The following is a 14983-nucleotide window of genomic DNA, read 5'->3' on the forward strand; positions in this document are numbered from 1 at the left end:
CTTCGATGAGCAGATAATTTTACGTTTTGGGCCGGTCGATTGGCCACCAAGATCGTGTGATATCACACCGTTAGACTTTTTTCTGAGATGATATGTAAAGTCTAAAGACTATATGGACAATCCCCAACTCAGGTTGTAGAGCAAAATATCACGCGTATCATTCGCCATTTAACAGTCGAAATGCTCGAACGAGTCATCGAAAATTGGACTCAACGGTTGGACCATCTGAGACGTAGCCGCGGCCAACACTTGAAAGACATAATCTTCAAAAACTAAATACCAAAGAATTTTCTTTCGATTGATAATAGACATTCCCCAATAAATTTGAATTATCTGTGTTGTTTTCTTTAAAAAATTAGGAAACCTCGAAATGGATCACACTTTATAAGAATGTTTGTAAATGCATTTATTTTTATTTACACATTTAAAAAAATGTACATACATATGTACATATGTATAAGAATTCACCAGCATTTTTATCTCCTCTCAAGTGTTGTGTGTTCCTTAAATTTAAGCAAATACTAGATATTGCATTAATGATTTAGATATCTGACGCTACGACATTTCAAACTTAATAGGTGTGTTGTGTACGATCCGGCAGCTGAGTGCTGTCTTAAGGCGACAATATGCATTTAGCGGCTTGCGGTTTCTCATGTGAGCATTTTAAATCAAATATACACACATACAGATGTGTAGCGTAATAAACTTAATCAAGCGTAAGAACAATTGTAGTTACATCTACCATACACTTATGTACGTATAAGCTTCGAACAAAATCATCTGGTTACATAAGTTCTGTTACGTGTACAAATTACTTATGTACAAATATATTTACATTAATGTTAGTAAGTTGATATCATTAAGTACCTTAGTAAATTTTTGTAAACAAGTATATTTGTGTTATAAATTGTTTGTATGTTTCATATATATACTAGCATTACATATATTTGTATATGTGTATGTATGCATCTACATTTACTTATCATTTGAAATAGTGATCTTTATCTTCTGCTCCACATTTCTCTCAACTATCTTCTTGCTTGAATGAGTAAAACGATAACAGACATTTTGTAGGTAACATTTAAGTTCTCATTTCTGCGAAGAGCACATTCGCATTATAATTTTACTACTTGTAAAAATAACAGTCTGTGAACATACACCTCTGCTGCCAACTAAACATAGCGTAACTTAAAGCTAAGTTGTTATGAAAATTTTAATTTTTTTGTATTATTTTGAATAAGGAAGACATATAATATGTAGTTATAAGAACTTCTTTATAAAAAATATAAAATTTTAAATTTTACATCTTTAGAGAAAATATAATATATAAAATGTTGCAGAAATGTTTTGGGGAGACCACTTTACACCTTAATTGAGTGGCACGAAACATTCAGTGAAGGTCGTAAAGTAATCAACTTACCGCATGTAAGTTCTTCATCCACCTATATTATTGACGATGAAATCAAAAGAGTTAAAGAGAAAGTATTTGCTAATAGTAGTTTTGACATCGGCATTAAATGTTGGTTAATGTTTTGGGTATGGATCATGTCAGTGCTTGACTCGTACCAAAAGACCTCAATCTTTTGTTAAATTACGTCGCAAAAAAGACACTTGACAGTGTAAAAAGTTTATGGAAAATTGAATTAAGCATTGGCATATTTGTATTGGTTTAAAAGGAGTCTATGTTGAAAGCAGTATTAAATAAAAATCTATAAAAATACTTGAAAATATAATTTTTGTTTGTATGTCCGGATCTAATATGATCAGATGGTAGGTCATAACAATGTCCAAAGCTATGGTGCTAACCAATGAGATTCGAATTTTCGAAAATAGATTTTGCAAATTCAGTACTCACTAACAACAACAAAAACATTCGGCTAACTATTAAAAAGTTGATTGAAAATTGTTTTTCTTTTAAACAGAGAATGAAGTAACTTTAAATTTATGCACAGCTGATTGCAAGCTTTGAATTGCAACAGATCCGCGCAGTAAGACGTAACTATAATCATTCGGACTGCGTAACTATATATATATATGTCTGTATATATATTTATTGTTAGTATATATAGTTAGTATATATATTAGTCTGCATATAGTGTATATATATATACCATATATGTGAGTACTTTTACATATATATATTGTATAAACATTTTTTACTGCACATGCAAGAGTATAAAAATTAGTTACGAGCTATGTACATGTAGCATGTTTGTGTATGCAAACACCCATAAATACAGTTATCGCACAGCATCATATGTAAATTCCATAACTATTCGCAATTTCTTTTTATCACATCTTTCGCTACTTTCTTAAGCTGCGAATACAGAACGAGACAAATGCTTACACATCCACATACTTATATGTTTATAGGTATATATATATATTCATTTGTACATGTAAAATATATACACACATATGCAGTTAGAAGATCATCTAAGACAGATCGTTTACGGCAAGTTGAACGAATTAATTTTGAAGGCTCAACTTACAAAGTGTGACTTGGTTTTGCGGCGACAACGCGAATACCTTTGTGGGGGGTTGCTTGATTGCATAGGCGGGGATGAGTCGCTGGCCGTCGGGCACTTAAGCAATTGAATTATAAATAAAATTTTCATGAAATACAGTAAGAAATGTGTATAGACTTATATTACATTTAGGAGGCATTCCATATACATACGTTTATACTTGCATACATATATATCAATGTGTTTATGCATGCCTTACTTATTTAGTGATTGATAGTCTTGCTATCCATATAAATACAAATTCATACATACTTGTATATACATATATATGCATGTATACTGTCGTTTGCGACATTTTTAGTCTGAATTGAAAAGAATCAGTAGCAGTTAAGTTAGTCGTTGAGCGCGGCTTAGTTGTGACGGTGAATTATTGTTGGTGAACTTGTGGCGATTCTGTGTCCAGCACATAAATTTATATCTACTAAAAGAAAGGGCAGCAAATGCCCTGTAGTAAAAGAAGCGAACATTGAAAAGCTAAATGGAGATCAGTGTTAAAATTTCTTTAGAAAAAAAATATAAAAAGTGAAACTTAAATGAAGTATTAAAAAAAATATATATATAAATTAACTAAACTAAAAATACAAATGTGAAAATTGTAATGAAACAAGTGTTGAGGTTATATGCAAAATATGGCTTGGTGTTTATCTTATCGGAACGCAAAGAATTATTTTATAAAACCAATGTGAAACTGCCATTAAACATGTGTGAATTAATAACTCGCGTGTAAATAATAATAGCCACATAAGTGAATAATAAGAATAAAAAATAGGAAAATCATTGTATGCGTGGTCCAGAGAAATTTTATAAATTCAATTTCATAAAACATTTTGGTTTTTTAAAGAAAGTGTGAGGTCAATAATAATTGCACATACGAAAATTTCACACTTTATATTAAAAAGTCTACATTGCGCTGCCTAAAGAAGAAGTTATATCCACTTGAAAGTCAGAAAGAGCCCGTTTTTTTTAAATAGACATTTTATTAAATAAATATATAAAAATAGCATACACTTTCAGAATTAAATGTACTTTAATAATCGGCGATTCATTTTGAAAAACTTTGAGTTCCTTTTATCCCGTAACCTGCTGGAGGATCTCGGAAAAAAGGTGTCAGGTATCAAACATCTTATTCTTTTGATCGTTATTTGACAAATACATATATGTAAAAAGGGAAAACAGTGAGAAAAACAATAGCGTTCGTGAAAAAGCAAAAAATTATGCTGAAAGCTTAAAAAATATCAGCATAAGTAATGCTGGAATGCTTAAATAATATATATATATATGTATATATACATTTTGTCGGAAAAAGTATAGTTTGCATTTAATAAAGACAATATATCTAATAATAAAATTTAAACTTTAGTTGAATATTTTTAGTAGTCCGAAAGAGCCTTTAATATAAGGAAAACTTGTCTGCTTAATTGAAATCCCTCTCTACGCTTTGATCTAGATTCAAACTAATAAAATATTTTCTTAATTACATATGTACATATATATGTATGTGGTATACAATTTTTCTGAACTCATATATTATTTTAATTTAAATGGCACTAACATATAATTGGCATTTCAGATTTTAAAAATAAACTTGCTTTGAAACGTAGAATTAAACAACAAATATATGCCATATAAACTAAATATAGAAACAAAAGTCCCACAAGTCCCATCTACCGCGCTTTGTTGAATGACAAAAATGTTTGTTTAACACTAAGACGCATGTACATACATATTCAAATAATTAAATTGGACTTAAGAAAGCTTAATCAACAAATAAGCAAGACCATATCTTTGTCCGGATATTATAATCAACTAAAATTTAAATAAACTTTTTTATTTCAACTCTTAATTTATGCGAAAGTAGGAAGAATTGCTTTGCTTCAAACGTGGGGATGTATGTATGTATGTATATAAATAATTGCTTCTTAGAATTGAGAAATGTATGTGGCTACTAAATAAATAATAATCTATGTATGTATGGATATGTGTACATGTGCTGTGAAAAAATATATAAATATAAAAGCATTACTGTATACTGAATTCATTATACGCCCTGTCCAACCAACTCTTGGCTTCATGTTTTATAATGAAGAAAACCTTTAGTGTATACGTGATATTAAAACCGGTGGGGATAAATAACGAACGCTGTAATGATTTTAAATTACTCATTGATAATCTTCAGAAGAACGACTTACAACGTGCGTTCCAAAGTAAACAGGACTTTAAAAAAAAGACAGAACAAATGGTTTTATCGGCAAAATCAATTAATTCTTTTGAAAATAGTCTCCTTCTGCTTTAATACAGCTTTTTGCATGGTCTAAAAGCATGTCGAACGAGTGTTTTAGCTCGTTGCCCAGTATGGCCGCCAGTATGCCGGTGCAAGCCTTTTGAATGGCCTTCACGTCTGCATAACGCTTTAAAATGTGATTTTGGTCAAATAATCGGCCACAATCGTCGGTCGATGAGACGGCGCATTATCGTGCAACAAACGCCAACTTCCATCTTCGCGATATTCGGGTCAAACACGTCGAATACGGCGCACCAAACGCTTCAAAACTCCAACTCATCAATTGAAACGTTTCGGTAAAAGTTTTACCAATTTTAAAACAAAATTTAATGTTGACTCTTTGTTCGAAGCTCATTTTCGCACCGATGACAAAAACATACTGACACTTAAAACGCAATAACTTCACTTCCAATAGATGAAATGTCATGAAATTTTTACTGGAAGTCGAAAAAGAATAGCAAATTCTAACACACTAGTCGACGTATAGATGGCGCCACTAGAGTTTAGTTTTTTACTGTTTACTTTGGAACGCACCTTGTATTATTCATCATACTCTTCCTAAGCTAATCCAAAGTCCAAACATAGTCACTATTATAACTTTTCTATATTCATTTATATAGTAAACTCCTTCAGTGAAGTTCATTCATAAAACGATCAGTTCATTATAACCCACATATTTTTTTAGTTATTGTTATTTTTTATACATTAGATAATGTTAAGTTGAAGCTCACTTGGCATATCAAAATTCGTAGTATGTAGATTGTAAAACTTTTCACAAAAAAAAAAGTTTTTTTAATAAGATTTTTGTTCTTTTTTAAGCTCAATTTTGTTATTTTCAAAATTACGGTTAATCGATTCTTTACACTAATTAGGTAGAGCAACAAGACATAAATAAATAAAAATGATTACATTTAAGATTAGTTCATAAAACTATATTCATTTACTCAAATGCTAGACAGAAAGACAAATCAACAAAAATTTGGAAGCACTTTGATAAAGTTGCTACTTATTGGGGTCTACATTGATTTTATTATTTACTTTGTATGTACCGAGTCAACTTTTGCTTGTTTAGATTACATTATAAGTGAGTGAATACATATGTTTAACGTAAAATCAGATTGGTTTAGCCAGAAGCAGGTGCTGATTTTGCTTCTGTAATATATTTATTTATTAATTTTTAAAGCTCTCCATGAAGTTTATTGCAAAACAAAGTAAGAATAAGTGCCAGAGAAGAGGATGGATAATGGATATAAGTTCAGCAAAAATAAATTGTAATTAGTGCTGAAAGTGTGAGGAATTTATTTTAGACTTTATATAATACTAAAAAAAATTATAAACAAATTATAAAGCCTTTGAATAGTTTCATAACCTAAAAAAATATTTAGATATCCGTAATTTTTTAAAGCCTAAGTCCGGGTTACAAATAATGCATTAAAAAAAGAATTAAAATTTTAATTACATTTTTAGTTTTTTTTAATCCCAAATGCAGAAAAAATTGTATTCCCGCATACTGGATTAAAAAATAATAAGAAAATGTAATCCCAAAAATCGTATTAAAAATGGTTTTTTAATTTTTAATCCCAACTACCGGATTGAAAAATAAAAAATAAAAATTTTAGACTCAAGCACATAATTAAAAACTAATTTGTTTTGGAATTAACATTCATTAAAATTAAAAAAAATAATTTCCAGTTTTCAATTTTTAATTCCAAACATCGGGATTAAAAAATTAAAATCTAAGTTTTAATTCCAAAATCGGGATTAAAAAATGAATATTTAATTTTTAACATCGGGGTTAAAAGAAATTTTTTTAATATTAAATTTTAAACATTATAAATGATCACAATAAATTTCATTAGCATGATAATGTCTTTCATTTACTTCCATTTAAACGGTTAAAAAATATCTAAAATACAAATATTTTGGATTCAAAAATAAAAATTTTCTTTTTTATTTAGAAATAGTAGGTTTCTACGTTCCAGTAGATCATTTTTAATGATGATAGAGTCACAGTGTGTCACATTGTGTACATAAATCATAAATACAATATATTAATTTAAATATGTCAACGCTCGCTAAGTTTTTAAATGTTTTCAAAATGTCCGACACGAGCCATAAAGTGTATAACATCTATTATTTTTACACTAATAATCCACTTTACAAATATAGGTTCACATTTGTTTGTCTACTGTTGATAATAGCTATCGAGTACCACTGCGTGGTGTCTGTAACAGAATCACAAAACAATGGCCCTGTAGGAAAATTTGTCAGAGACTTTGATTGTAATTATTCCCTGATTACTATATTAAAAATAATACAAATAAAAACGCTTTAAAAAGTTAAAAATTAACGGATATACTTTATTTTGATTTTATACTATATAATAAAAAAAAAGTTTTGTTGGAATTTAATTATCTAAGTTATCAGTTTTAGGCTTCCTAAATAATATATTTTCATCAAAAAAAGATATTTGTGTATAAAAACAATAGCCAACAACAGCCAACATCCATAATATATTTTTATTTGAGTATTCAATATTCTTCCACACCCTACCAAGATCCAAATATATATTCGATTCATTTTCACTGAATTATTAGAAAATGAGTAAGACGATTATATATATAGATAGGTATAGTCCTTCACATATAATCGAAAAAATAAAATTAATATTATACTTCTCAAAAAAGTATAGAAATCGATAAAATCTATCACACAGCAGTTACGCATATAATAAATATTATACAATTTTTCCTACATACCTCACTATCACTTTGAAAATGCTCAATCATTCCTATTGCCATAATTCATAAAAGATGTGAATCTGTAATTATATAAATTCTTCGCGGATTAAAATTTAAGAAAAATTAACCCGCTTACATAGTACACACACCAACAACGTTATCATAGTATCTAACAGAGTGTTTATGGCAATTATATGTAATATACATGGGTACACAGTAAGTGTGACAAGCAACAACAATGTTTGAAAGACTACTAAACAAAAAGATTAACGGTATTTACATCGCATGTATATACGAACTCACTCTTATCCACCGTATTATATATATGTATATAAACATGCACATTCACACAAATATATGTGCACACACACATACATATGTGCCAAAGATAATATTTGAAACAAATATGTAATCTTTAGATAGGCAGCCGACAATTTGACGGTCTACTTGACATTTATCGTTGAACAACATCGCTAAGGCGTCATCTCTAATGCAAATTTGTTGCTTGGTGTTTGTTTGTGCACTTGGATGTTACTGACACTTTATCTCCGCGCCTATCGAAGGTGCCGTGGGATCTTACACCGATCGCGTAGAGTTTATAAAATAGCAATAGCTTTCACGTTTTGTTGCCAATTCATAATTTGCCGCTCATGGCGCTAACAGAACAGTAGTGAATAAAGAAAAGCGCTAAAGTGTGACGAAAGGGTTCAAGCTTGCCCGGTTAAATTAATAAAAGTGTCAAAAATAATTTCAAAACGTTAAGCGGTAAATGTGAAATATCGAGTGTGTGTGTGTGTTGGTGCGTTCCGAAATTAATTTAAAGTTTTTAGTGTATATTATATAAAAAGTGCATTTGCAACCATGGTTGAGCTTGAGAAGGATGCACAGGACAATGGTGGTGATACTTATCGTGAAAATGATGTCGCTTCGCGTTTGCTCGATAATGGCAACGTCAAAGTTGAAAACACAAATGGTGTACAAAGTAAAGAAAAACAGGATCTGGATACGGATCCAACAATGACCGAAGAAATTAATAAATTATTAAGAGATATGCCATTAACGGATGATTTGACCTGCGGTTTTTGGATATTTAAAGGACGCTTCTTTCAAAGGTAAGCCGAAGAAGCTAAAAAATTATATTGTTTAAGGTATATCATTATTAATTGTTTTTTTTTTTTTTGAGAAAGGTATTTACAGAAATTAAGATATTTTCAAAATATAAATTGTTTGAAAAAATACGGAAATGTAATCAAATTGAGATTGAAATATAATATATAGATTTTAACAGAAAAAACCACTTATGATAGGAAAATTCCTATCGGATATGAATAATAATAAAAAAAATTACAACTATGATTAAAAGTAAAAAAAATATTAAACCAAGAAAAAACGTTAACCGAAGCTATAATACCTTTCACAATTGCTTTGGACAATAATTTATGCCAAATTTTGTGAAGATATCCTGTCAAGTAAAAACCATTAGATATAAGGACTTCAGTTTGATCGGTCAGTATGTATGGCCAATATATCTCACAGCTGTCCAATCTTAACAATTTGCTAGGATTTTTTAGCGTTGGCTTGGTCCATAATCCCTCAAAAATTTAGTGAAGATATCTTGTCAAATAACACAGTTTTCCATACAAGAACTTGATTTCGTTCAATCAGTTTGTATCACAATAACATCCTATAGCGGTTCAATATAGGTGGTTCCGCCAAATGGGCAGCTGCTTTGCGAGAAAAGAACGTGTGCAAAATTTCAGATTGACAACTCAAAAACTGAGAGATTAGTTCGCATATATACCTATATACAGACGAACAGACAGACAAACATGGCTAAATTGACTCAGTTCGTCACGCTAAACATTTACATAGCTACTTTTATAAGTGTATAAAAAGATTTAACATATTAATTTCAAGGGCTCATACTTATTATTCTATCAACTTATGTGTAGATTATTGTATTGAACGATCGGAATAAAGTGGTTGTGTGGAAAGCTTTCTCATTTGGCGAGATATCTTCACAAAATTTGGCATTGATTATTGTCTAAGGTTATGGTTCAGTTTGCGAAGCAATATTTCAGATCGAGTCACTATAGCGTATAGCTGCCATACAAACTGACCAACCAAAATCAAGTTCTTGTAAGGAATCTTTAGTATTTATGTATTATAGCTTCGGTGCAACCGGAATTAACGTTTTTCTGGTTTTTTTTTCAATTTAATTTTCTAGAGCTCCTTAGAGAGTAATAATGACCTTTTCATACTATTTAATTTAAAACTTCCAAAAATTACCCTTTAGTTGAATAAACGATTAGTTAAAATTTTCAATAAAAATGTTTCACAAGAAAAAATTTCAGATACCCATTTTAAACTTTTTTTTAGTGATATTCTTAAATTAGTCCGACAGTTTCTTTATTCAATACATTCAGGAAGTAACGTATACCTAAATCTTGATAACACAAAGCTTTTGAGTTTTTTTCATGGGTCTGAGATTTTCATAACACATCTGGACCTTCCCAAAGTGCACAAAATAGAGCACAAAGCCATTTTTCAGGAACAACTTTCCATTTTCGAAAACACTACTAGATAAAATGCAAATTCGTTATCGCTAAAAATATGAAACCTCTTCCATAGATTTGCGAATCAAACGGCCTATGTGTTACTCTATGGCATTGTGGGTTGTGTTTTCTCAATGACATATGCCTACTTCAATGGCACCATCACAACCATTGAGAAGCGCTTTAAAATACCATCGAAAAATACCGGTATCATATCGGTGGGTAATGATATTAGTCAAATGATGGTATCAGCGGTGCTTAGTTATTATGCGGGTAAAGGACATCGACCGCGTTGGATAGGATTTGGTAAGTGAAACTAACCGAACATTAAATTTTTTTTATTTACATGATTCTTTGTCAGGTCTCTTAACAATTGTGGTCTTCTGTTTAATGACTGCATTGCCGCATCTACTTTATGGACCTGGTGATGATGCGCTGGCGTTAACTGCAGAGTTTGGTGCACAACCCGCCGAAAATGCGACCCTGGAAGCGATTGAAAAACAAGGCTCGAAGACATTATGTCGCCTGAATGGCGGTGGTGCTGAGTGTGAGATAGGTGAAGGTAATTTAGCTCCACAACTGGTACTGTTCGTTGCACAATTCATCTCTGGGATTGGTGGATCTCTATACTATACTTTGGGTGTTTCATATATGGATGATAATACAAAGAAGTCGCGTACACCAGTTTTGCTCAGTAAGTATTAGAAACTATAGTGTTTAGACAGGAAAATGTTCTCTTCAAGAAATCCTTATCGCGCTTAGCATTCTGCTCGGCTAAATTGGATGCTGCAAGTAAAACGGCAATGTCATTTTAGTATTAAATAAAATTAGAGATATGCATATATGCTGATAACGAATTATCGCAAAAACTTTTTTTGATAAAATAAAAGAAAACTGCAAGCGAAAATTTATGGAATTAGGAGCTTGACTTCTAATCTTTATTGCTCAGCTGTTTATTTAACTAAATTTAGAGCAAAGGTGTAAAATGTGAAATTTGCACTAACACCATTTACAACTAGGCAATATATCAAAATATTATATATAAACTTTTACAAAGAGATAATGAGATTAAGTAAATATTGAAATTGCATCGGGTAGCCTTTCTACACTTCTATTGAAGTGCGCTAAATGCAAGCAAATAAGATAAATTTCTGACAGCTAATGTCAGAAAGTGGAGCAAATTAATAAAGCTTTTTCTTAACAACACTTTTTAGCCGAAGAACTATACATAATTATTAATGAACTCCTTTGATTGCTCCAACTTTCAGGCTTATCCTACTTTCTACGCATGTTAGGACCAGCATTCGGCTATGCGCTTGCCTCCTTCTGCCTACGCGTCTATATCGCGCCAAATTTGCGACCGGTTATTAATAATAAAGATCCACGTTGGTTGGGCGCTTGGTGGTTGGGTTGGCTGGTCATTGGTGCTATGATATTTTTTTCGGGTATCTTCCTTACAATGTTCCCAAAGCAATTACCACGTGCTATGGCAAGACGTATGGTCGAAGAGGAGCGTCGTAAGCGTTTTTCATTGAAGGAAAATGCAGAAAATGGCATCAAAGAACCAACAGAGAAGCAAAAATTGACCGCAGAAATGGAGGAGAAACCGAGTGAGGACGCCAAAGCTTCGTTTTGGGATATGTTGACGACTTTCAAGCGACTTATAAGAAATAAAACCTTGATGTGTAATAATTTCTCATCGGTTTTCTATCTGTTCGGCTATACACCATATTGGATATTTACACCGAAATATATTGAAATACAATATCGGCAATCTGCAGCGACTTCAAGGTGCGTACGAACAAGTGAAATTGTGGTTGTTATTTAACTTAGTATGAGTAGCGGAATTTTGAACCCCACGAAATAATTTTTGTTATGCTTTATTGTAAAGATATTTTATTTTGGAATAGTTTAAGTCTCGAATGCAGCTTATTACCTAAAGTATTCCATACTACCTTAAATGTTCATATATAACTAATATTTTAATCGGCCTTATAATATTGGTTTAAGTACAATAGATCCCTTTTATATTCCTTTCTTTGCTTGTTGATCTCTACCAACTAACTATTTAAAACGCTTCTGTATAAAAAAAGTCTCCAAATCTTCAAAAATTATTCATAAAAAGTTCGGATGCCGTCATCAACAGTTTTGGAAAATGTTTCTTAACTTCCCTTCCGTTAAGTATTCAACTAACATACTGCTCTGGAGAGAATAACTCCCTTCAAATTTCCCATTTACAACGATTTCCGATGTACCGTTTGGTTTCAATGGTTAAGCAGACAGAGAAAATGTTTCTAACGAGTCTTAAGAACTCTCTAACTAAATATTTACTTAAACAAATATTTTCAACATATTTTCTTACTCTATTCTTCCATCTTCTTCACAGTTTGGTGACTGGTACAGTTGCGTTGGCTTTCTCCGCAGCAGGTATTTTGCTATCGGGCTTTGTAATATCACACTATAAGCCCCGAGCACGCTATATGGCCGCCTGGAATGTGATTGTGGGTTTCTTGACCGTAGCTGGTATCCTGGCATATGCATTTATCGGCTGCCCTGGTAATGAACAATCGGTTATCGTCAATATACATGACAGGTAACTTCTATATAAGATGTATGTATACTTGAACACAGAAACTAAATTTATAATTTTTCTTCAAATCCTAGCGCTTTGAATAGCACACCTACCTGTAATTCTGTATGCCATTGTGATTATGTGCGCTACTCACCAGTATGCGGAGAGAACAATATGACTTATATCTCGCCATGTCATGCGGGTTGTAAGAAGCAATACAAAACTGCCAGTGGAAGAAAGGTAATAAACAAATTAATTTTGTTGTATTTCTATTAATTATACAGTATTTATTATAAAGCATAACCGTAACTCATTTTCACTCTTTCTCTCTCTCTCTCTCTCGAACTTTCAATTTCATTTTCAGATTTACTATGATTGCTCTTGTATACCGAATGACAGACGTCTCACCGTTATGGATTTAAAATCAAAGGAATTAGAGGTTGATGAGAATTTCACTACAACGGTAATGCCCGACGAGTTGTCCAGCACAACAGTGGCGTCGACTCTACCTACAACGCTGAGCACGACACCTGATGTAAGTAGAATCGAGATTCCCAAAAAGCTATTAACAAACAAATTCTACACTTTTTTCTTCCAATCAACCTTTAGGTTCTACTTGGCGGTCAGGCTATAACCGGTGCCTGCCCGGTAAACTGTTTCGCTCAATTCGTCACTTTCCTATCGGTGATGTGTTGTTTGAAATTTGTCGGCGCTACTGGGCGCGCTTCGAACTTTTTGGTGTCTGTACGTTGTGTTTCTGAAAAGGACAAAACGGCTGCAATGGGTTTCGGCATGATGATGATGTCGATGTTAGCATTTATACCCAGTCCGATCTTCTTTGGTTGGGTGCTCGATCGTCTTTGCCTGGTGTGGGGTAAAACGTGTACGAACAAGGGCAATTGCTGGCTTTATGATCCTGAATCGCTAAGGTATTGATCTCTATCATATTAATATACATATTTATTTGATTTTATGTTTTAATCATGCAATTTTATATTTATACAAATTCTCCCAGATACACTCTCAATATAACCGCTTCGGTATTTGTTGCTATAGGCGCTCTGTTCGATTGGGGTGTTTGGTATTATGTAAAAGATCTGAAAATCTTCGACGAAGAGGTGAAAGATTTCGAAATGAAAGTTGTACAGCATGAGGAAGAAGTGAATTCAATAAAAGATTTGGAAGCATAACCTAAATAGAATAGGGTATAATTCGTTGTATGAAAGTATGGGTCTGTTTGTGTGCGTCTAGTTTGGTTGTGAGTGTGGTTGACGTATATACTAAGTAGACATGTAAATAACAAATACCAATGTGCTTGATCTTCTATGTGTATTTTTTTTGTTTTTGTAATAAAAAGTTATATAGTTGCAAATACATTTAGTAAATATCTAGCTGATTTTGTATATAAACTGCAGGAATAAAACAAAAGAGTTTGCTAATTTACTAAAGTTATTGCTAAACAATTTTGTAAATAAATACATTCTGTATTATAACTCTGTATCAATATTTAGTTGTGTACAACTTGTAGATGTCTAAGAATGAAGTATTAATAGCTAAGTTTTATGTATCAATCCATCAGTTTAATGTAAGTTTAATAATTGTACATACATACATTCAAAAATACATTTACTACATTTTCAATAAAATAAGAATTCTGAAACTGTTGATTTATTTATGGTAATTCTGGTGACGGTACAATCTCATCATCGATTTCAGAAACATATCTTCAACAGTGGTCCACGAATAATTTAGTCTTAATTGAATAAAAATTCTTAGTTTAAGTCAGTTATACATGAAAAAGTTGGCAGCAAAACTGAAGCAACCTAATTCTCACAAAGCTTTCGGTGTTGCTCAATGCAATCAGTCAAGCTCTACGCGCCTTTCTTAAGATTTGAGAAATAACTAAGAGCCTCGTTATGAAAAAAATTTAAGTCTCTCATGTTTTTTTGGACATGTGATTTTCAGGAATAAATAAACGCATATAGTTTAATGTCATGTCCAAGAATTTAGCTTCATTATAAAGATACGATTTACCATTTTGTGCTACAAATGATTTCGGGTTAGTAATCGCTGCGGCTGGCACGAATAAATTCCAGCCGAGAGGCCCAATTCATTCGACCACTTTTTGCAGCAATTGAGGCCGTATATTAACAATAACGCACTGTATATTGTCTTTCAATGCGTCAATCGTCTAGGGCTTATCTGTGTCAACACATAACCCCATAAAAATAGTCCAACCAAAGGTCGTCCACATCAACATCCTCCAATTCATGCACGAAAAAGTTATTAATCATGGCTCTATGGCG

At 31.9% G+C, this 14983-nt stretch overlaps 1 protein-coding gene across 1 annotated transcript; it reads left to right on the top strand.

Annotated features, from left to right (window-relative positions):
- The first annotated feature begins 8051 nt into the window (after positions 1-8051).
- LOC106627822 (solute carrier organic anion transporter family member 74D) lies at positions 8052-14337 on the top strand. The gene is made up of 9 exons (XM_070107732.1): positions 8052-8662; positions 10182-10411; positions 10467-10799; positions 11374-11896; positions 12492-12698; positions 12770-12917; positions 13042-13212; positions 13287-13606; positions 13693-14337. Exons 1-9 carry the CDS (start codon positions 8412-8414, stop codon positions 13865-13867), a joined length of 2358 nt encoding a protein of 785 aa, XP_069963833.1. The 5' UTR covers positions 8052-8411; the 3' UTR covers positions 13868-14337.
- The last annotated feature ends 646 nt before the right edge of the window (positions 14338-14983 follow it).

This window comes from Bactrocera oleae, chromosome 4, assembly GCF_042242935.1.
Source record: "Bactrocera oleae isolate idBacOlea1 chromosome 4, idBacOlea1, whole genome shotgun sequence".
NCBI lineage: Eukaryota > Metazoa > Arthropoda > Insecta > Diptera > Tephritidae > Bactrocera > Bactrocera oleae.

What these genes read in the sequence shown, in the direction of transcription:
- LOC106627822 (XM_070107732.1), top strand. Translation starts at nt 8,412, where the DNA reads ATGGTTGAGCTTGAGAAGGATGCACAGGACAATGGTGGTGATACTTAT. An exon ending in GCGTACACCAGTTTTGCTCA is followed by an intron (nt 10,800 to 11,373) that starts GTAAGTATTAGA and finishes TCCAACTTTCAG; the next exon opens with GCTTATCCTACTTTCTACGC. An exon ending in ATCGTCAATATACATGACAG is followed by an intron (nt 12,699 to 12,769) that starts GTAACTTCTATA and finishes TTCAAATCCTAG; the next exon opens with CGCTTTGAATAGCACACCTA.